Here is a 24,923-nt window from a genome sequence, read left to right on the forward strand (position 1 = left end):
TATATCGCATTTAATTTGTTTAGCGTTTAATATAATTATTTCTAAACTCCAAATTTATAAAAGTTTTCTTGTTACCTCGGAATAATATGATCAAGTTTTATATTATTTATGTAGCGTAAAATCATATTTCTGTGTGTTATGCTTTCGAAAAGAACAGAATGTTTATTTTAAATGCCTCTGTGTCCCTTGTGTCATTTTTTCAACTTGAAAAAGGTACGGAAAAAATGAAAATTCCAAACTCCAAGCGAAAAGATTACTGGTATCGGCTTGCAAGGGAACCAACGACGCATCGCGCAGGACGATACGATAGTAACACGCTCGATAATACTCCAGCCAGTGTGTAAATCAAATTTTACCCTTACGGACAGTTCCATTGATAATCGCGTGCACGAAGGTCAGTCAACTCCATGTGGTAATAATTTACTTGGTCAGGAGACAAGCTAAAACTGTGCATACTTGTGCACACACAGTCACGGAAGATGGGAAACTTCAGCTAGCTGAATTTACACTGCTCCGCCGCGCGACATTGCGAACACAAGAGGAAAAGGGAAGAATGCTTCGCAGGTTTTGTTTGAAGTAGCCCGTAACCTACACGATTTTGCTATTTTCCTCCATATAAGAATCGAGACTCGCTACTTTCCTTCTACCGTTACTTCGTATTTTGTATTCTTCTTTACCGCTTCTCCTTCCTTTTCCGCTTTTGTTTACAGAAAGGATCGCAGCTGCGAACTATGGATTTCCGTCGTTTTTTCGATACACTGAAGCGCCCCGAAGTGCTACAGCTCGATTTAGAGACGTTATTTATGGGTACGGTTTTCGGTAGCGTTTCCACGAGGAACTTGTTCCATTCGTTGCTGAATAGGGTGATGTTTCTTAAAGCCGGCGATCCACTGGGGCTAACGCGACACGCTTATTTCGATGAAACTTTATAGATACGTGATGTAGCCTTTTATAATCGTAAGAATATAATAGCCCAGCGATAGAAATGTTAGGCTAATTTCAGTAAAATTTATTTTAACGTTATTCTACTATTTCTGTCTGCGTGTCAATGCCCGACAGAAGGAGCGTTTCAATCGTGCCAAAAAGATAGTGTCGTTGACTGAAATCATTTACGTTTAAACTTCTCGTGTCGATGGTTTATAGTATGAAATACAAGGAAAGCGTAGTCTGCCAAGACTTTCAGCGGAATGAATGCAATATACCATGATGACTTCTCTTCCCTTCCTGATCGAATGAGCTCATTTTTTGTAATAAAATACAATATACGATCGTACAGGCACAGTTTCGATCGATTAATGTTCGTGAAATGCCATGCGTTTTCAATATGTGAAAGGGATGTGTTAAAGAAATTGTTACAGAAGATAACAGTAGAACAGAATATTATATGGAGAGAGAAACTAAACTAATTAATGAAAAATACGGTGTATGGGAGCAGGCGTATACAGAATTTTGATTGGTTTTTAACATTAGGGTTTTACATCTGCAACAGCTGCGTCCTCTTCGCACGAAAAATTTATGGTCACCTTGACGCGCCTAATCAGTGGCTGATCGATACAAAAACGTAAATAAACGCAAAAAGAACGTAAATAAATCGTAAATAATCGATATAAGAACGTAAAAAGAGACGAAATATTTTATTAGATTTCCCACACGAAGTTAAAGAAAATTAAAGAAAAAAAAAAATAATGACGTGTATGCAAGTAAACCGGGTATTGCGATTGTCAGTGCTGTTTCAACTATTCACTGTTCGCTCTGGATCATGAGAGCGCCGTTTTTCCATGAATCGCCCGTTGTATTCGTTCAAAGTGAAACAGTGTAAATTCGCCTTAAGCCGATCCAAGCTTAACCGAACCAAACTGCGTAACGCTAAATTGCCACAGCTCTCGACATAGACCCTTTGTATTTGTTTCAAAAGGCAATATTTAACAGTTTAACACATAGCATTTCAGTTGCGAACAAGACCACCATCCGTGCTTTCTATTCCAACGGAATTTCTTTCCTAAAAATCAGTAAATTTGTAAGCGCAATATCTCAAAAATTAATTGAAATCGATCGTATACATGAAAGGTTAATGAATTCGTCTTCGGAAGCGGTATCGAACGATCTGAAGAGAAATAACACGAATTTGATTTGCACGCTGCAAATTTAGGATGTGCACGGCGTGCCGCAATCATTAGGTCCTCCGCAGATGGCTCGGTTGCAGCACAATAGAAACAACAAGTAGCTATGGAGTTTCCCAACGGATGGGTCATGTAAAATTTATATAACATGAATGATAAAAAAATTTGCTATCTATTTTTTATCATCCGTATATTTATTAAATTTGCTTTTTTAAATTAGGACGTTCGGCGTTTACAACATTAAGTATTTAGCGTTAATTGTGTATTTATTGTTTATTCGTTTTTTGTTATTCGAATAAATTTTTATTGCTAATCGTAACAAGTTTATAAACTGGCAACTGACGAGCAGAAATACTAACGTGGCGTGGACCGAAAGGCTCCCGTGGTGGGCCTTGTGAGGTCTCCGAAAAATTATTCACGATGCAATCTTGTATTAGCCCGAGCCAAATGGGCCTTCCAGGTACTTGAATTTGGCTTCGATGAAAAAGGTTCCATGTATTTGTATCGAATCGGTTTTTCAAATGGCCCGGCCAATTTAGCTCGCCAATAAGAACGATTCCGTATAAATGCAACCTGCCGGTGGATCTCCGGCTTTAGAAACGTTCTGTGTATCGTATTTTATGTTTTCAACGTTGTGGCCATATTTACTTCTTTGTGCATTGACGTTTATGGATTTTCATGTAAGTTGAGACTTCTTTGCGGTTTTACGGCTTGCTCTTTAAATTTTGAAGTGTGGTTTTACGAATGCAGAATGGAATGGAACGTTAACGTAATCATAAAAGGACTAATAGAGATTCCATTATGATATTGGAATAAGAAGTGGTTATAAAAATTGAAGTAACGCAGAAAACGATACTCTAATTGCTTTCAGCAGAATATAAAAATACGTAATAAAATTATTGATATTTCGTAAATGCACATATATGCTGAATAATTTATCGTATTATCAACATATATCTTGCATAACTAGTTCTACTTGCATAAATATTCACAGTCAAGACATTAAATAGTACTTTTAATTTTTCTTTCCTCGTTCTTTCCCAACCGGAAAAATTAAACGATACTTAAAATATACCTGTTCCTCTTACTTATAAATTTCACGATTCCAATTTGAAGATATACGTTCAGATAGAACCAACATACAGGGAATAAAAGTTTATCAAACTCGACGGTATTAAAAGTTGGCGAACTATGTTATCTCGAAACTTCTTACACCTGTTTAGCATACCAAGAACTTGGTTCACACGCTCGTTGCAACCTATGTAGGTACTTCTTCTCCTAATTTCGTGCGCTAGGTTTGTCATCGCATCGCCCATCTTGGAAGTGCTATTAAGATGTGATTATTATCTTTGTGAACAGGGTAACGTGCAACCCCTTGAGTTACATGCTCTTCACGGCTTCTCAATTTTCGTTCATTACTTCTTTGCCATAATCGTGACTGTATTATTGGCCCCGAACGACACGAGCGACACAAGGATCTCGAGCTTCACGCGCACTATGCACACCGTGGTACAGTTAATGGAACTGATATCGTAAGATCGTAAATTCTTATACATTGCAAAATTTTTTCATTAAAACTGTACTGCTTGCAGCGTCTCAGTAAAATTGTACGATATTAAGTTCCTGTCCGTCTTTGCTCAATCGCAGCCGGACTTTTATCGTACTCTTGGAAGAGACGAAAGTAGAAAACTCCGAGTTCTTGTCATATACTTCCTGAACTGCGTTCCTATGAAAATTTTTACGTCCTATAAAGAGTCACAAATTATTCGCTTTAAACGTATCCTCAATATTTTCGAACATACTTAATAATTCGAGACGTAACTTTACCTCTTACCGAGTTTATTTAGATTGATTTTATGATCTTATTATGTTTCTTGTACCGACTATACACCATGATGCATAGTGTTGCATACTTGCCAGGCGAATGCATGTAATTCAATGCGAGGCAGCAATTGGTGTAATGTAAGTGCAGTATAACCGCGGGAAGTGCGCTGGGTGGTCTGATTATATGAGATCTAGGTCTAAGATCCGAGCATCAAGCGGCGAGTAAAGATTGCATGCCTGCTTGCTTACATCTAGCTGCGTCACGTGCGCAAAATTAGCTTTGCACTCCTAACGCCTTTTAATTCTTCAAGTCGTTGGAAAACGAGGACCTCTCGCTTAGAATCTTCCACGAAAGTGAAACGCGAGGGCTTTGTATTCTTTCGGGTTACCTACTTGTTGATTTATCAGAAGATTAGGATAGTTTGAATCAAAATAATGAAAGAAGAAAATTGACGAGTCTCGTGACTTGTACGAGACTTTATATTCATTATTCTGCGTTTTATTAATTGGAAAGAATCTCTTTTCGAATACCTAACATATGTATGAGGAACATACTAATTACATGTAGCATACTTTCTATTACTTTTTCCTCGAAAGTTAGTTGCAGTAATAGAAAAGTGGTGTATCTAGAAGCTTCTCGTTCGTTGTTTTCTTGCCGCGACACGTTCTTTTCGCTTCGATCGAGCGTTTATTATTTATTTTTATCATTAGCAACGTCGACAACCGGTGTAGCTTTCGCGGAAATATCGCTGCTTTCAGCGACGATAGCTCAGTTTCGCTAAAATGTGTACAAAAACGGACCAACTCTTGGGTCTAGTGCTGTATAGGTTTTCGATGTTTATGATGAGAAATAAAAATAGTATCGGAGGCCGATAGTCTGGCATCTACTGACCGATCGTTAATCTATAAATGTCTGCGCTTGTATAATAACGATCAGCAGTCTGTTTCATCAATCCGCAAAAATGTTTTACAAACTTACTGCACAAGCAATGTGAAGTTTGTTTTATCGCAGATTTTTGATACGTTTGCTTTTATAGATATTCTATATACATGTATCAGTAACAATAGTTTAACAATTACATTATGTAATAACGTAATCGAAGATCTCTCCATTAGAAAATTTATCATTATTCGTTTAGCTTGAGAGGTACGTGTGTGTATCTATGTACATATAACAAAATTAAAAAATCTTTTTTTTCGACAATCTCGAAGAGAGATATAACAATTTGTTTGGAAAATACTAATGTTAAAAGTATTGTAATTGATAATATTTGATATTGTTTTCTCTCGCGTTATAAATGATAAATTAACTTTATTAATTCAATAATTTGTGGACTTCGTATGAGATTGAATTTCATTTATTTTATTAAATTATTCGTTACTTCGCTCTTGTTAATTGATACTCTATTGTACGATTTCAATAACTTACATTTTCCTCATTTCCTCATTTTCCTCATTTCGGCAACACAAGTAGATAACAAAAAGGGAGACAAGTTCCTGTAGCTTGTGAAGCTCGTATTTATTGAATCTGACATTCACATTGAAATGTTTCAGATAGCTACTTCAAAGGGGCATTGAAACGTTTGAAGTCTTCGATTCTTTTAAAATTTTGTAATATTTTATTTTTTAAAATTCACAGAACATTTTATTAAATTTATGTGAAACGGAAAATGTATCGAAATTTTAATAGCATTATTATTTAAAATTAGAAAGGCGCTATTTAATTTGTTCTGCTGTGGCTAATTCACGATTCAACGGTAGCAGTCGAGCTCATCAAGTTAAGTGCGTATTCGATAAAGTCATTACACCGCTTTTTCTGTTATGAATAAAGTTATTTTGCTAATACGTGATATTATTAGTAAACGTTTTTACGTTTTACTTTGCAGTGCTGTTATTGGTAATGACACAATTCCGATGCTAATTTGTAACTTGATTCAAGCACGAATAAAATCCGTGTTGCTTGGTTTGTTAAAATCCGCACGTGACACTTCCGATGCTCCCTTTCTGGATATGACGATCTCAGGTCAACTATTCTGCCCCTGTGAATTGTTGTGTTGTCGTCATTTTCGTAATTACAAAAGCTTTGCTGTTTGACAAGTGTCGTCACGATGACTCGAAGAAAACTGTTGGCTCGAAAGACTGCCAATAAACTGCAAAATCGTAGAAAGTAACGAAATATTTGTTTAATACTTGTTAGCAAAACTCTTAAAAAGATGTCGTTGTTAAGTAGTTTCTTTTTCCTGTGATCAATAACATCGATGAATAGTGCAATTATCGTCGATGATCTTACGTACATTGTAATATTTGTCATGTGTTAACTTTATCTTATACGACAAATGGATACGAAGTGTCTCGTTTACGATATTCCATTCCTGTTTGTCATTAGCTAATGACGTTAGGATATTAAATTAACGCAACTGCTATTTATTTAGCTGCTTACGTGAGTTCTTTAAACTCTTTCTTTATAATGTGGGAATTATTCGTAAGATTCAGTGGACTTGATTTTTGTTCTAATTTTAATTTCATTTCGTCAACTGTGACAGTATAGTAATTAATATTGGAATTAAATCTCTGATTCATCATCACGTTATTTTTAAACAGTTCGAGATAATCAGTGGAAGTACCAGTGGATAATATAACGATATGAAATCGCAACCAAGAACCAAAAAAAGATACGTTTTGTCAGTATTATATGAATCATCTCGTACCTATATTTCTTAATACTCAGTTTTCTTACGTTTTCTTACGAGATAACAAACCTCTCGCAGAAGTATTTATCATCTGACATGAATTCATTAGTCAGAAACAAAAAGCAAAGAAGTTGGAAGGTTTATAGAGAAAAATGAACGTCTCCGTCGAAAAGTTCCTCGTTCTTCGAAGAATACAACTAGAGCAAATATTTATTTCGCAAAAATATCACGGCAAAATTTCGCTTTCCGGCGAGCAAATAATTCTTCGGCAAATAATCAGTGATTTCAACGATCATAAATCCGTAACAGAAGCGCCATAAATGCTCTCGCGTAAATTACGGTTGTCCGTCTTCTTTTTCGGTGAGAAACGAAATCGCGTTGTATCATCCGGCATAGTTGAACGATGACGTAGCGATAACGCGTATAGAATTTCCGATGAAAGTATTGTTCAAAGAGATGGTGTTTGCGAGATATTGATTCGATGGCGGGCGCTAGCATTTTGCAAACAGCGCGGCTATACGTACACGCCAATCTTGCCCAGGCGTAAATTCGAACGCGTCGTCATTTGAATCTAAAATAACCTACGCTTGATCCCTGTTAAAATTCCTCTTTTTTCGTAGCATAACTCATGCACGTGAATTTACAGGCGAAAAGCTTAACTCGTGCGAAAAACTGAAAAATTTGCACGAAGATGAAATCATAGAATAACTATTACGAAATAATAGAACAATTATTAAATAAGAACTGAAATTTCTTAGAATCCATCCTGTTATAACGTTCTACCCCATTCTAACACAGGATAAAATCGTTCGAAGAATCTGTCCATATTTCACGTACTTTCGAGCGATAGTGTACACGTTCGTCACTGTATTTACCGAATTAATATATTCGATAATATACGGATCAAATGATTCGTGTTCATAGTCTTCGCTAGATACTAACCTTCAGTCTCAAATGGTCGATGCTTTAACTCACTCCTAAGTCACACCTATGCCCATGAACTCCCTGTTACTTTGACGTTGCTTCAGGGTCACTTTCGCGTGCGTTCCCCTTTTGGTCATGTCAACCCATTGGAACCCTAAAAATAGTACCGTAGGTGCCGCTTGAACGGCCGAACAAGCGACGGGAGGTGAAGAAGGGCGATAAAACTATGGCCATGTCTGTGGGTGTACGACGATACACGCGTATTGTGTCCGTTTAAGCGAGGCAAAAATGAAACTCTTCTCGGTCGGTGGCGCAAATAGTTGTAGAAAATTTGTACAAATTTATTGTAATATTATGCGAAAGTTTTTAAAATTTCGTTAGCATTGTAATAAAACATGATTAGTCTTTGAAATTAATGCTAGAATGTTCGTAAAAGTTAGGAAATATTTCGAGAGTCAAGCCGATCAATTTCATTTTTTATGAAACTCTCGATTTACATAATTATTAATCGACGTTTCAAAAAGAGCGAAGAAAGAGGCACTTCGTAAAATTCCTTCTTTCCATCTGACTAGTAGAAGTTATACCCTCGTGGAAAACTACGACCATTGTACTGTCAATATGCACGATATATTTCACCATTTATCACGTTACTAACAGCCAATTAAATAGTCTGTTTTCAAACGTAGATCGCTGAGAAATCATTCGTAAGAAATTTTTATAATAAAATAAAATATTTTCAAATACATTCGCGAAACACACACCGTAGGTGGAAATCAGAAACACGAACTCCTGGGAAGCAGACAATGAGCAGCAGCAGGAGTATCTTACCAAGGACGCGTGGGTTCATTCAGCGAGAAGGGCTTCTGATTTTTGCCTGTCTACGCGGTCGTTGATATTATATTCCTTGCGGCTATACGTCATCGCGTGGGCGGAAGAACGGCGATAAAACGGTGGGTGGGTCAGGCTATAACGTTTTGCTCTTCCATCATCTTTTGATTCGATCTTTGTCGTTCATGTCAGCCAAAGGATAGAGAAGCTTCTGGATTTCGTACGCGCCGATAAATCAGTCGTTTCGATCCTCTACGTCTTGTTCGCGCTGGCCTGAACCGACAGGTTGTAGCAGATACAAATTGCTTCGAGTCTTTTCCTCTTGGATTTTGAATGAACTTGTAGTATTTGCGGACGGTTTTTGGCGTGCTTCATGTTCGGATATGAATTCACAGGGATCAGAAACGTTGTTAGGTTCGTTCGATATGCTTGGAATTTGTTCGCTTAGGAATCCTCGCTTTGTTCTTCGTTTGCAGAATTTCCGCTAGTTGATAATTTGCTTCGAGCTTTTCCGCCTATCTAGAGAAATAATTCAGATGTTTTAACGCTCGCTTTAGTATATGAGCATCCTTAACTTTTCACTGTTGCTAAAAGGACTAAATTTATTTAATACATTAAATATTCTTCCATGACTGATACGAGATTTTCATAAGAATTATTTATTCTATAATAAATTACAACACACCATTTTATTGATATTTTATAATAAAATTAAGCGATTTCGCAATCACATGATTCGCAAAAATTAATTTCTTTTACAAGTTGCAATGAGTTGGTTGAATTTTTTTGCTGCTGCTTTTAGCCGTAAATATCTTCTCTTATATTCTTTCGTAATTTTTTCCATATCCTGCCATTTCACAGCTATTAGTGTGGTTACGAGAAGCAATCTCCTACTCAAATGGCTTTCAATATCAGACTACGTCAGTTTATTGTTATTTTTCCGCCGTGCACATTACGGTCTGGCAATATACGTCAATAGTATCAGTATGATTGTTCTCAGCCAGTTATCTACGTTGCATGATCGAATTCAATAAGCAGTCTGTTATTCAGTGGTATTACGTGAGCATGATTCGAAAGTGAATTCCTTGCTTTATTTCCTGGACATTGAAGGTCGTTGGAAAATAAGAATACTTCAAAGTCCACGAAAGACGTAGACGCGATCGTGAGAAAATAAATTTTCCATATTTAACGAACCAACTGCGTGATCTTGTTTTCTTTGATTCAAGATTAAACGGAGGACCTATCGATTACAAAAGAGGGATTTGTAAGCGCCACCTCGAAATTTTACGCAATTCACTAACGAATAATTTTCCAGAGTACTTTTCTAGGTCATTGTTACCAGAGAGAGTCGTTTCGTTATCTCTGTTGCGTCATCGTCCAAGTTGGCGCCGCTAAATCTACATATTTAGTCATTCAATGAAATTACTCGGATAGCGTGTCTGCGCGGCTGTTATATACATCGCTGAGTTTTCGAAAGGTCAGGAAAATGAGGAAAAACGAGAAATTACGGTACGTTGCACTGGAAGATAATTGAAAAAGAATCGTGAAATAATCGTGCCGGAAATCAATTAAAATAGATACGACGTATGACGGAAGATTTTTTTTAAACTCGTTAATTGGATCGTAGCTATCTCTGACTCTGCATAAATTTGGCTTTCCTGTGACCGATCCTTATCAACGAACAAGTCTTGTACACGTTACGTTCCCGTTTATTAGCCAATGACGTTATCCGTTTCTTATTCGTGGCACGTCGTTCGTATAATTCGTTCCGCGATGAAGAGGCTCACCAAAAAACCATGGAAATCGTACACGACGAGATTCCAAGAAACTGTACCTGCACAGCGGTCGCTTGTCAATTGTGAAAGTTCAGTTGTTTGTCGGTACACGTCGCAAGCACGCACGAGAATACGAGATGCGTTAGGATCTAGTCGTTCCGTCGGTTTACGATCTTTCTGATTCAGGTTTCTATTTGACTGATTTACATTCTACGAAAATAAAATTACGTAGACTACGCTTTTTCTTCATTCTGTTTGTTTATTTGTTTGTATCTACAAAAGACAAGTTATAAATTGTAGATAATTTACAAGCCTCTACCTAAAAAGTGTACCCTCTATGCATTCGTTTCTTTGTTCCATATTTTGTCAGGCAGAAAACGACTCGATCAAAGTCTTGATGCGAGATAGCGAGGATGTACGGTGATCATCAAGCTGCTTGATATCTCACCGAATAAAAATTGCACCGAATAAGCGGTTGATTTATCCGCGTTCACCTTTTTGTAACCACATCCACCAGGTTAATACGATGATAAATTTAAGGAAAAACTCAACGTTCAAGATCTGATTCTGAAGGCTCGTTTCTTTACAAATGTTGTTCGCAAAGGTTATGAAATCACGGTTAAAAGTATAAAACTCGAAGCTACTACTAGAAAGACTCGGAATCGGCGCGCGTTTCAAAATAAATCTGACAGGCCCGCCGGATCTGTCTGTTCCGCGATACGATGTTCGCTATTTCTAGTACCTATCTGGTATTTTTATACGATTTCAGCGACGACTGCTGCCTGTGGTAATATGCACTGATTCCATTTGAATTTATTACTAGCCAATATGAGCAATTACGATAGCTACGATTTTTTTTTTATTTCAGCGTTCGATACATTTTCAATGCGATTTGTCAGTGATTCAATATCTACGTTTGTCGAATGGATGAAATATGTATCAAGTTGAGTAATACATCCATTTATCCTTCGATGATCGTATTATGTACGATCTAAATGGAAAGAATAATTTAAAGTAAAAATGTATTTCGATTTTCATCACGATTTAAAACTGAAAGCGTTTCAGTAATATGAAATATAGGTCGTGAATGATTAAATTAATGGCTTTTTTTGTCAATGTGTTTAAACGAGTCTCGCCGAATCTGTAGACTTTCTGTTTGCGTGACCTGTTAAACAGTCGAACGTCTGGTTTTTTTGCATTGCACGTTAATTATCGATGGTACACGCCTTGCAAAAAGCAAATTATTCCTCTCGGTACACCGATTTCATAAATCATGGAACTCGTCTGGAAGTCAGCGTCAATTTATTTATGAGTGAAGAGGACGAATTAATTGATATCTTAGAACGCAAATTGACAGCAAAGTGGCCTAACAGATGTTTTTTCCCTTCTCGATTAACACTTATCTGTAATATCTGTGTCCTTGTTTAAACGGTAGGTACTTGCACGCGTAAATTTTGTGAAAAATAAAATTTTGAAATCCAGTAATTCATACGGATTCAACGAAACATAGAAATATGTCGATTTACAAGATGATATCAAATCCATTATTTTTAAAAGTAGAAAACATTATATTAGAGAGAGTTTCGATTAAACAGAAATTACCTTTCTAAAAGTATGACAATTTTCTTTTCGCTTGATCTAGGACGAGAAGAAACTTCGTCGTTTTTATTAACCACGCTCTCTTCGCGATATTGTCTCTTGTATTTAATTAACCCTTCGTTTTTTCTTCACTCTTTTTTTTTATTTTTTGTTCAGGTCGAATCGGTGGATTTGGCGTTAAAGATCTTGGATAAGTCTCAAATCAGGGGTAAAACGTTGTCTGTTCAGAGGGCAAAGTTTCAAATGAAGGGAGACGCGTACGATCCAGCCTTGAAACCGAAACGGAAAAAAAAGGATAAGGAGCGACAGAAAAAGTTGCAAGATAAGTAAGTCACATACCGTAGATATTTCATTCTTTTTTAAGATGGATTTTTAATCATAAATTAGAACGAAGGTAAGGCCGTAACTGAATTACTTTGCTTTTCGTAATTTTATTATCATTTTTTATCGAGCGATAAGCAAATCGCTGTGCAAAGAAAGAAGAGAAGAAATTCATTTAGCTTGAAATACCGAGAAAGATGTAATAAATTTTTCAATTTATTGCGAAGCGATATTGCAGTTGTAGCTTCTATCTTATTGAGACAAATGAAAAAGGAAAGAAATTTATTTATTTTAAAATAATTTATTATAAATATATTATGAAGGAGTTTCCAATATCGATAATAGTATCGAGCACGGCATAAATTTGGAGTTTAAATTCACATTTTCACCAGTGTCTCTTACCTCGATATTGCTTTTATCTTATAAGTCTATTTCTCTACTGCATCTAACTTTATTACAGTGTTTTGTATTCTCCCTGTAAAAACTTTAAACAAAGTACATTACGTGATTTTACGGTTCCAAGGACACTGTGATTATAGAACCATCGCTTCGGTTTTTTTCACTGTCAGAAACCGTGAAGAATCCGCGATCAGAGCGAATTCTCGCATCGAGCAACTCCGTAAAATCGCCTCTTAAACCATTTCGAGCGTTTCTTTCCATTCATGTTGGTTCATTCATCTTTTCGTGTTGGCAGCCGTCTAAGAATCTGTATCGTATGTTACCGCTCAATCTCCGTGGTATCGAGATACGTGTCATCTTCACGCTCGATTTACGCTAGTCTCTAGTTACCGTATACTTTGGCTAACGCAAATATTATTCTGCGCTCTTCGAGGATTGATTTACTACCAGGTGTCAGCGTATTGACACTTCGATTGGACATCGTTTAACCTATTTTTTCATTTTACGTATTCCTTCGTTCAGAAATGAAATAGATTAGTATTTTAAAATGCATAAAATTTGAATACGTTACAGTAGAAAATTTGAAAAAATAATTTAATATCGAATTGGTATAGAAATTGTATTGTAAAATTATTTAACTGCTATTTTTAGGTCAATTAACTTCGGACGTTTAACTTGTAGTTTTGTTTTATATCTTAGGCGCTAAATGCCACTTATAGCCTGATCTAACAAAGGCTAAAACGATAAGAAAAATTATGTAGTGACACGAAAAATTCACACAGCTAACGTTTTTACCGTCATATTTTGTATTTAAGGATAGATACCTCTCCTTCTTTCAACATTTCTAAAAAGAGAAAAATGACAAATTCTTTCTATCCTCGTACTTCTGAAAATTCCGGCTCTCCGATCTCGTTCCATCTAGCCTGACCCAGCTACAGAAATAGAAGTGTAACAAATTGTTCAAAACGAATCAAATCATTTCGCTGTTTCATTTTTCTCTTCGTTACGAAATGGAATGTGTTTGCCAGTGGCCATCGTTGAAACTCGGTTGTCTTGGCACGAACCGGATGCCACGAGGGTCCAAGTTGCTCGAGATGCCGCCAGACTGCTTGGCGTTGGCGGATTCCGGTAAAAGCAGCTGCACGAGTCGATTACTCACGTCGTGCCTGAACGTTACGGGCCGCGTGTATAACGCGCTTCGCGCCGCATCACACCGCTGTACTTTCTTACACGCGTCTACTTTCCTTTCTCAACTGCGAGCAAAAAGGCGCGGCTCTCTTCTCATCTCGAGGACCAGACGTATGCGATGCTGCATCACGATGCACCGTATACCTTTCCTTTGTCTTTTTCTTCTCGACGATCGACGAGCATCTTCCGGATGTTCGAGAGGCAAATGAATCTACTTGCTGAGTTTCTTGCAAGATCTCGCCTTTTGCAATTTTTGGCAATTTTTGAGGCGCTGTAGAATTCTCTTGGAAAACGAACACAGCGATTCGTATTTGGTTCAGATTTGGTAGCTTGGAACGTTGTCGCCTCGTAAGCTTTGTCGTTAGAAGAGTCGTTGGAAGTCGAAAGAGGAGCGTAATATAATGCGCATCACACAACACAGGTTTCATTTTTGGAATTTATCGCGCAAGAACAGGGAACAGTTTTGAAGTTTGCGTTTAGAAAATATAATTTTGCTTTCACCCTAAATTTTAATAAAGATCGTACGTTTCTATTTCACGGAGTGAGATTACATCGAATTCAAACGCAATTGGTACGAGCTTTCTCTCAAGTGCGCCGTGCTTTCCTAATACATGCAGCACTTTGATAAACACGTTGGCGAAATTTTCTTTTGAAAAGGAAGCTTCTTACAAGTTTTCCACGGGTTTTGCTCGCGTGTTGCATATAATCTTTCAATTGCATTACAAAGTTATTTTAATTGATTATATATGTCGGAGATGGAAAGACAGCGGAATTTCCCGTCCGGAATGTTGGGAAAAGCCCCCCTATACACTAGTCCAGACTTTTACTATAGCCGCCCTTAAGTAATAAAAATAAGAAATAGTCTTAATGTTCCAATCTGACTTTATGACGATGACTTTTGGGCTCGAAGTGACATGGCGAGTCACTGGACGTAGCCACAGTCACGGGAAGGACATCTATCTGACAGAGGTACGAAATGATTATATGGCTCTCCTTAAAAACAAAGATTGACCCGAGAAGTGGGGACAGGAGTATATAAGGACAGCCTCTTTTGGATTAAGGGAGAGTTAGTTTGTTAGTGAGTCGTTGGACGAATTGCCGATTGAGTTATCGGGAAGTTACCCGAATCGAGTAGCACGTTGATACTTGTCCTCCCGTGGACCGTGGATTCGTCATCGAACCTGAATTCGTTGTCACCATCATCTCGACCATCCTATTACCATTGCTCATAGCCTCTTGTAGTGTCCACATTCGTACGGATAAATATTAGCTACGTTCGCGACGGTAAAGTAAGTAAAGGTTCATCGAACGCCCCAAAATGCCAACCTGACTCCGACATATAAATATATGGAATGCAATTTTTTAATCGAGGAAGATTTTTATAAATTTTTATAGCGTTTTCCTCTCTTAATTGAAATAGATATCTCATGACAAACTTAATAAACTGAAACAACCCAGAAGATAAAGGAGGAGAAAACTTTCAACAAGATGATTCATCACTTTGCAGAGAAAATGGTTTCAACTGTTACCGAGCAACGATTCGATTAGTTTATTTCAGTGTAAATCCATCGAGTTGCACGTCCACGTTACGTTACATTTCCTGTTTCGAGAAATACTCCAAGAACCTATCTGTGGAACACGCAGAGAAACGTTAGAATCGCTCTGTTTATCTCGGCACGATATTTTCCTCGGGTCTACGTCTTCGTTAAGGTTTCTCATTCTCTGTTTTATTACTTTTGAATTCCACGATGTTCTAGAAGCCGCGCAAGAAGAATATTCTAACGTAAGCATTTCAAGTTCTGCGACGATGAAAGTTAATATTTTTTAAAAGCGTTTCTCCGAAGCGGAATATTTTATTTTCGGTGGAGCCGTAAAAAGTGCGAGCAAAAGATAAACGGAGGATGACAAAAAGAACGAGTAAAAAAAACGTTAATTAAATATCGAAACTGTTCTTTGGAACTTTAATGAAAATAAGGTACTTGTGCGTTGCTGGAAAGATGACAAAATGAATTAGAGTGGTGTGGGCAAGGCAGGCGCTGCTTTGTATCGTTCGTCGTCACGCGTTGCTGTGTTATTTTGTTCGTATAGCTGACACTTTCGACCAATACGCGTGCTTATCCTTACGATCGTGTCGAGTCTATACGAAATAACTAATCAGACCCGCATTCCTTACGCTAGTCATTCTCCCAATACTTCGCCGAGCTTGGCAAGTAAGATCTAATTTTGCTCGAAACACGTTCTTTTTCTTGTCCGTCCTTTTCTTTTTTGCATTCTCTTCGACTTGGTTTCTACGGATATACCGTGAATCATGCACTTACTTTTTGGTTACAAAACGAGGTCTATGTTTGGTCGGAATATTCCCTTTCTGCCTTTCCGTGTTCCTTTATTTTCTGCAACTACGAGGAAGCGTATATTCAAATTATTTCCTCTATCGCAAAAACTTTCTTTATCCATATTTTTTTTCTCGATATTTTTACTATCGCGTGGAAGGCATCTGTAAACTGGATCGTAACTGAGACGTGGATCGTAAACTGAATCCACGTCTGTCAATTAATCACTGATCTCACCGTTCACAGTTCCCTATTGCCGTTTCAAGTCGAACAGCTTCGAGTTGGTCGGTTTGGTGACCAAGGCAGGACGTATCGGCTCTGAAATCCTCGAGTACACCTGGAACAGGGTCCTTATCTGCACGCGGTATCCGTAATCATCGGTTAGTCGAGCGTCTGCTGTCTTCATCGGTGCGCACGGGTATCTGCCTAAGGACGAGAGCAAGAGAGTTCGATGGCCTGAACTTCGTGAAAACCAGTTATTTGCGAACGAACCAGGCCCTCCTCGACTGTTCTTTGCCGGAAGTCGCGGCTCTAACGGTCTTTTCGCGTTCGCAAATCGACTGAATATCTCGTTTTCCTATTCCTACGATTTTCTCTTTTAGTCTGGATGTCGATCGGCCTGTTCGATTCCATAGCGATTCCCACGTTTTCGATCGCGCGTACACGCCCTTATATATTCGCTCTTACTATAGAAAATTTCCTGACTCAGCAAAACGACCAAAAGAGACGCGAGGAAATAACTATCGCGTATAGCGAGAGTCGTTAGACTAATACCTATAAATCTGTTGGAAGAATGTCCATCCAGAAGTAAAGATTTATTACGCATACGTAGTAAGCGCATAGTGTGCAGCGTTTAACGCGTGTCCATTTATCAATACGTATAATTTTATGCGGCCCGGCATTGCCATGTTTAATAAGCTGATCGTATGGCATAACCTCGACAAACCTTGCACAGTGACACTTGGTTAATTTATCTTCTCAATCAGCTTGCGAATTTTATCGAGCGTAGCGATGTATAGCGGCAGATCTGCTCTATCGACTACCGATTTCACACTTGCTTAATCATGGCATAAATATTAATGATGCCTCGATCAGACGAGACCTCTAATCGACAATCATAACGCGCCACCTTAATTAATATTATCTGACTTAAGCTAATCGGAGATTAGCTTAATTGATTCCCGGGGGTAGAGATTAAGTCCGTATGTAATTGTATCCAAGGGTGTCATAAGTCATAACTTCCTGACCGGATAATATAGCGTACGTATAGTAATAATATATAATATGCGCGTATAGTAATTCGCAGTTGTACGCAATTGTCGATTAATTTAGCGTGGTATAACGCTGAAACGTTTATAAATCGTATCTCATCGTGTCATCGATTCTATTGTCCATATAATTTGATAATTGGTGGTTAAGATTACGAATAGTTGGAACGTTTAAAATGTTTTCCAAAAGTCTATATTTCTTAGCTCCGTTGGAATGTTGGTGCGTTGAGAATTCGCCGAAAATATGTTCAAGATTTGTAATAGTATTGTAAAATACGTGGCATTCCTAGAATTTCCAGAGTGCTTTCCAACTATTCGATAACGTTGCAAAGCTCTCTGGGGTGAAATCGGCGCTTTCAACAATGTTACAAACGCTTTCTTGGTGCTGACAGAATTGTCTGCCACTTTTTACGCCAAGCAAGATGTTGCAAAATCGTGTGTAATATTTTTAAATCTGATACTTCTACAAGCAGGAACATCGTAAGTAAAAGTTGTAAGATATTTTTGAAAATCTCAATTCGATCGAACCCGAAAATGTCAGTCGATACAAATTATATCGTTAAATCGTAATAGCGCTGTAATACTAAGGCTCGTTCTTTGCTATTGTATCGTATTGTACTGTTGTAACCATATCTCGATGTAACTGTGAGTAAATATTTTAATTCGTTTGTTATTGCTGAAACGGTCAACAGTAGATCGTTGTTTATCCGAAGGGCAAAAACAGTTCGTATAATAGTTCTCTGATTCTCTCGGCTATATATGACTTTCCGTTCATACAGTAAGAATTCACGTTCAGATAAGTGGATTAAATCGACAGTTCATTTACTCAGGAATTAATTAAAATTTCGTTCGAATAAATGGAGCTGGGATAAACGAAGTTGCACAGCGTTTGAAATACGATAAAAACCTATGAATATCCGATGGACGCGAATTTAGAATTTATAAATAGCCGACGGCAACATGTCGAGAGCTGAATTGTGTTTTCTTCTACTAAAAAAGGTTAAACGCTCCAGTTGGAATGCAGTGGCGAACAAATGTGTTAACACTTGCCATAATCTTAGAACTCGTTGGGAGTCTGCCACACACGATGGCCGCAAAATGTTACGGCTCATTAGTTTGGCTAACCGAACCTTGTAGAATTACGAGAGGATAAAGCGAGATCTATACGGATGATATAAACAAAAAAGCAAACAAAAAAAAAAAAAGATAGCGGAATCGTCTTGTTCATCGTTTTTCACTTGTTCATCTGCGTCTACATAAAAATAACTTCAAGATGGTTGTAATTAGAAAAATTAACGCGTTAAAGAACTGTGTAGGATTTGAGAAAAATATTGTACCTGCTTCTGATCTTCGAATACTATTTAAATTTGAACGTGTAAGGTACACGTATCGATAGGTATATCGATACAAAAGCTCGGGAAAAATCAGAAATTACGCGATCATTTTCATCTTTACGATCCATTGTTTCTGACATTTTTCAAAATAAACGTTGACAGCGCAAACAACACAAACGTACGTACATAAGTGTGTACATAAGTACGTACACATCATGATACAGTCACGTCACGTGTGCAATTTAAGTAAACGTTCTTCCATCTAAGATTCTTGCGCACTATGCATAATATGAAACGACTCGAACGATGTCTATACGTAGCATGGAATTACTGCGGCTTCATTGCAGTGTCTAGTTCACGCCTTGCAAATTACAAAAGGCTATACGTACTGCCCACTTTTACAACACATCGTGTGATATTCTCTGTATATAAATGTGATTATCTCGTTAAAGCTTATGCAAACGCGTTTCTCGATTCAAATTTCATATCTTTATTTTAAATGCAAATTCAGCTTTCCATGTTGTCCCATGAAATCTTTTAATCGATTCTATAGTTGGAATACGCATAATTAAAAGGATACCTTTTCGATGAAAGTAACAGATATAGTTTGAAAGGAAACATAATTAGGTCATTAAATTTGACAAAAATTGCGGTACAGCAGATGGACAAAAGCTTCCAATTGTTGTATAAATCGTCGTAAAATGCTTCGTTAGTGTTATTAATTTTTTGTCCTAGATTGTTTGATTGGAGACCCGAACGTGTGTTGGGAGAACCGCTGAAGCACGAAAGGGTGGTAGTTATAAAAAACTTGTTTTCTCCAGAAGACTTTGATCAAGAAGTCTCGTTACTGCTGGAGTATCAACAGGATATTAGGTCCGAGTGCCTAAAATGCGGCGACGTCAGAAAAGTTGTCATTTACGATGTAAGTAATCTCGTATTTTCTTTTCCATTAACAAACCCGAGTCAAAGAGAATATTAACGAAAAAACAAAAATATACACGTTCGATTTAATTTTTTATTATCGTATTATCATTAATTTTTATCATAAATCCTACTGTAACAATAGCTTTCGAGGTATTACACATTTAGAACAATTATTTTAAACAAAGTACTTATTAAACGAGCTACAATGCAGGCTGATTATCTACTTTAAAATACGTAACGTGTAACAGGCACATAATTAGCTTAACCGCTTAACAATTAAAGTAGATACAATGAAGCAATTAGGAACATTTTAGAACAGAATTTCCTGTCCAAATCTAATCATTTGTTTAACCAAATTTTACCATAGTGGATAAAATATTAACTGTTACATTGTCACTTAGAAATTATAAATAGAGCAAAGAATGAAAAATGAACGTTGTATTAGGATTTCTGTATAATACCAATTACAAATTCTCAGAACATTTTTATTAGCCCGAATCTTACGCATAGTCTTGTTATAACGATGCTTTATAGATTCATAGATTATACAACAGATATAATGTCCAATATGAAATCTAGGTCAATTAGTACCGCATTCTGTGTCGTGTAGATCATCACTGACTCGTCGATAAGCTTTCCATTCTGGCCCTCTAATCTCACGGTTATTAAGAGTAACATACACGCAACGTTTATATTTCATAAATATTTCATCAAGTATAGAATATTACGTACGTAGCTTCTACGAAATAACGAGATTCTAAATTAAAGGAACGAGTAATATCGACTAGTCATCGACATTGAGAACGTAGCAGTTACACACAACCGGAAAAAATTGATCTCGCCGATGCGCAGATAGTGAACAATGAGTCGAGACAAGGTATTTAGAAGATGCACCAGAAAGATGGGGATAACAAAGAAGTTGCTGCTCCGTGGCCGACGCAAATAAACCTTCGAAAAGGGATGACCTAACCCCATAAATTCGCAACGAGACACTCCCAGTCGGCGCGTCTCAACCGTGAATCCATTCAATGTCAAAGTGAATTCCATCGTCTGCCATAGGACCGGTTACACCGTACCAAACGTCGCGTCGGAGCGTGCGAGAAACGCGTGTTCGAGATCAAAAGCGGCGCGTGAAAGGAAATTTCGTGGCAGCCAATTTACCCGTGATCGTCGCTCCCCGTATTTTCCAGGCCGCTTTCGAACCGCGCGTAACACGGTAAAAAGTTGCTCGATGAAAAAACGAAAGATACGAGAAAAAAGAACGAGTCGATCCTTGAGACCGAATTTATGAACAGACGATGCATTTTATGGCGTTCACCGACTTCTCGTCCATTCGGGCAATATCGTTTCAGCGTAATTTCCGGTTAGCTCCCTCTTTTTTTTTTTGTCAAGGTGGTCGTCTTTGCTCCGTGCTTCCTTTTTCTTGCTCTTTTTCCGTATTTTTTCATCCCGGTGTGGAAAACGCGCGATTGGTCGTGAGTTTCTGGAAAAAGCTTTTTAGACCATCCTTTTTTGTTTCTTTCTTCTTTCTTTTCTTTTTAGCGAATTCTGCGCGATCGAAAGATTTATTCTAAATTTATACTTTGTAAAATATATAAAGTAATTATCGAGCGTATGCACATACAATTTTTCAGCTACAAATCCGAACGTACGTATGTTTATCGTGTATCTGTAACGAAGGCTAATGGATAAAACGAAGAGTGTGCCGATTGATCTAACGAGGTACAACGTAAGAAAAGAACAAAGAATGTCATGTCGCGCATGGGGTCAGACAGTAAAATTAATGTTCAAACCGAAGGCTCATAAATTGTGGTTTAAGTCCGAGACGAGAAAAGTATTGTGAGGGACTGTGGGCGACGCGAGGCCAACCTCAAGTCGTAAAAGGGGAAGACAGGGATTCGTCTTGGTACAAAAGCGTGTGTGATGCGAATGGAAAGACGATGAGCGTATATCTTGGTTTAACTAACTAGGCCATTGTTTAATTATAGCGTACATTTTGTCGATTTGAGTTAAGTTCCAACAGTGAAACGAACAAAATTCTACGACTACAAACGCGACAAAATCCTGTTAGAACGAATCGTATGAAAGATAAAATTTCGAAAATAAAAGAATGATATAACGATCATTGGTTTCTTCTGTTACATACAGTGACTTATGAACGTATTCGAACGCTTTTCATTCGATATTTAATTTCAGTTTGATATTTATTTAATTTTGGTAGAAGGAAAAGTTGAGAAGTTTGAACTCAAACTTTTTTGTTCTTTACAGAGACATCCAGAAGGTGTTGCCCAGGTAACATTTCGAGAACCAGCAGAAGCACAGGCTTGTATTCAATTATTGAACGGTCGTTGGTTCAGTCAGAGGAAAATATCGGCAGAAATCTGGGATGGCAAGACCAAATACAAGTAAGTTTACCCGTTGCTTCTCCTCTCTGCTGTCGGTTTTACCGACCTGCCAGAGTTATGTCGGGCTTAGTCGATAGTTAACCGTCCATCGAGATTCCCAATCCGCTTACGTTCTGCTTCTGAAGCCGCTTCTTCTTTACTCCTCGAGTCTGATTTATCGACACGAATTCTGTAAAGAATATGAAAGTTTATTTTGGAGTTATTTAAAAATATTATTATATTACAATTAAGAAGGATTAAAAGCACAGTAACTTTCTGCTCAGAATTATCATCCTCGTCGTGTCTTTAGTCGCACAGTTTCTATAAACACGAATAAGTATCATAGAATACCGTATTTTATTCGAAATTATTCGAATTATTCTAGATTCTATTCCATAGTTTGTCTAGGATTTCATAATTACATCTGAAACGAGCGATCACATTTGTCTTTGATATCAATTACGGATAATATTGTGATCTTACTCTGTGGCTTGATCGATAAGGTTGTAAGCTACACAGGAAAACTTGTATAAAATTATATTTATTTCTTTTTTGAATGTCCAATTTTACAGCAATTACAAAATGTATGCATTTCTATTGTTATTATTTCTCTAACGCGTCATAAATATTTGCAATATTATTTTTACATCCTGTTATCATATATAGGATTCGACATTGCCGACTTTCGTACATGGCGTCTCTTTCGATTTTTATATAATTTGTTTAATATTATGTTCATTTATTGCAGCTAGTTTCACTATAAAATATATTTTCAGTATTATTTATTCGTTTTATCGTCCAAGTCGGTTGATAATTTTATTTCTTCCAAAGCTTATCCAGCGATAATCCATTAACCTGACATATCGCCAATTCTTATTTTTTTTACTAATGTATCTTTCTCATTCCTAATCATCGAAATTTCAGCTAATCGATAACCGCTTTTATCTTCCTTATCCTAATTTCCGAATAGCCTAATGATAAAACACGCAGAACGATGAAGCATCGCGGAGTACGGCAGACGTTGACGGCGCGCTCGTCAAATCGATTTCCATCTTCTTCTTTTTAGGGTTACGGAAACCGACGCGGAAGTGGAAGCTCGAATCGCCAAATGGGATAAGTATTTGGAGGATGGCGAGGCAGAGAAGCGACAGGAAGCCGCGGACAATGAGAATAGAAAGGAGCAGAAAGGAGAGGAAAGGCCCGTGGTTCCAGAGAAAGCGGAATTGTCTGAAACGACGATAAAAGATTCTGAAAAAACGGGAACTGCGCAACAGACGGATGTTACGGAACGTTCAAAGACATTGGAAAGTACCAGTGAAACTGAAATATCTGCGAGTTCCGGGGATTTAGAGCATTTAGGGGAATCGCTTAAAAATAATGCATAAAACAAGGAAAATTCCAACGGCAGACGAATGAATAAATTTTTGAAATGGGAATAATTCAGAGTAAGGTTGACGATCATGATTAAAGAGTATTAGAAGGTAACTTGTACCTCATTGTTGAATATCCAAGTACTGTTGTATAATATAGCTCCGCAGTCATGTTCCGGTTATTCAAATCAGATGAAATAAAGAGTAATTTTCCCTGTATTTTATGATTCAATAAATCCTCACCTTTGTAATTATTAATTTTCCTTCTGATTTTCCAACAGGTTGACATGACTCGCAGAATTTAAACTGTACAGGTTTTCTTAACGAATCGTTTGACCGTGGATGTTGGTGTAAATTCATATTTTTATAAATACCTATTTATAATTACAGAGTATAATTACAAATATAACAAGTACTTTGCGTATTTTATGTATTTTTCCATATTACGTGTATTTTACGATATTCGGATGTTTCGTTCGTCAAAACAGGAATCGATCGCAAGTGCGTTTAATCCGATCCGTATGGCGATCGGTTGCGATATCAACGAGAAATTCCATCCTTTTGAAAGGTTTTCTTGATAGATTCGAACCGGTTGGTTCCCATCAACGAACACGGAGCTGGGTTCCGCCGCCGCTTCGCGGTTCAGCGACAGAAGAAGAGCCGACGGAATCGCGTTTTTTGATAGATCAGCAACAGCCTCTCACGGCCGAGGTCCCACGAACCAGCTGAGCACACGGATCGGTCGGAATGCCGAAATAGCAAATTAGGGGATTCCAGGAGATCTACCCTCTCTCTTCCACTTATTTCTTGCTTCCTTCTTACTCTCGTTTACATGCTTTTGCTCTTGTCCGCCCTGAACACCACGCGGATCCGCTTCTGCCGCTTCGTCTCGGCTCTTCCGACAAACTTAATCTAGGAATGATCTATTGTTTCATCCAGAATTACATCGATAGATTATCACGACCGAATGATTGCTTTCGTGTTTGTATAATTTTATTTGATTCGATTTGCTTGATCTTTGAAGAAATGGAATTTTAATGTTTTAACGTTACGTATTGATTGATTAATTTTATTATTTTCATGTTGTCGTCGTGTATTTGAAGGAAATTGGGTTTGGGTTCGAAAAATAGAAGGAATGCTGCGAGACTACGTAAGGATGATCGAAGAGAGAAGATTTCGAAATAGAAAAATGGACAAATCGTTTATCGATGTTTCTCTTACGCTTCTAACAGTTCCTGGATACGTGGCGTTTTTTTTCTATCTCGAGGGAATTTTTTGTTATTTGAAAGAAATAATTTATTCGCGAATTAATACCGTGGTTATTGTGAAATTATTTCTCGAGTGCTGTATCAGTGTCAGCTAATAGAAGGCGACATTTGCGCTTCAAGCGACAGAAATGCTACAGATTTCCTCATCGAAGAAGATTGCACAACAGGTATGCAACAACCACTTCAAAGATCCATATTTAACACAATGGCTACATAAGTGCATTTCAAGTTTAATCCCTACGACACAGTTATGCCGCGTTCGTGCGTTGAATCCGTAACAATTTAACCTGGTTGTTGCATCGTTACACTGGATGCTCGTTAACAAAAACTACTTGTGTCTTTTTCATTAGTAAATTATACTTCACAGCATAGAGCAC

The 24,923-nt window shown here is 37.5% G+C and overlaps 1 protein-coding gene across 1 annotated transcript in view; it reads left to right on the forward strand.

Moving 5' to 3' along the window:
- The window catches only part of LOC117242789 (HIV Tat-specific factor 1 homolog), a 58,006-nt gene extending 34,509 nt beyond the window's left edge, over positions 1–23,497 (forward strand). The window contains exons 4-7 of the mRNA XM_033509714.1: positions 11,917–12,086; positions 19,336–19,522; positions 21,793–21,929; positions 22,975–23,497. Of these exons, the coding sequence (XP_033365605.1) occupies positions 11,917–12,086; positions 19,336–19,522; positions 21,793–21,929; positions 22,975–23,293 (813 nt within the window). The 3' untranslated portion in view covers positions 23,294–23,497. The remainder of the gene's footprint in view (positions 1–11,916; positions 12,087–19,335; positions 19,523–21,792; positions 21,930–22,974) is intronic.
- Positions 23,498–24,923: the final 1,426 nt, after the last annotated feature.

This window comes from Bombus vosnesenskii, unplaced genomic scaffold (assembly GCF_011952255.1).
Source record: "Bombus vosnesenskii isolate JDL3184/JDL3185 unplaced genomic scaffold, Bvos_JDL3184-5_v1.1 scf7180000016279, whole genome shotgun sequence".
Taxonomy (NCBI): Eukaryota; Metazoa; Arthropoda; class Insecta; order Hymenoptera; family Apidae; genus Bombus; species Bombus vosnesenskii.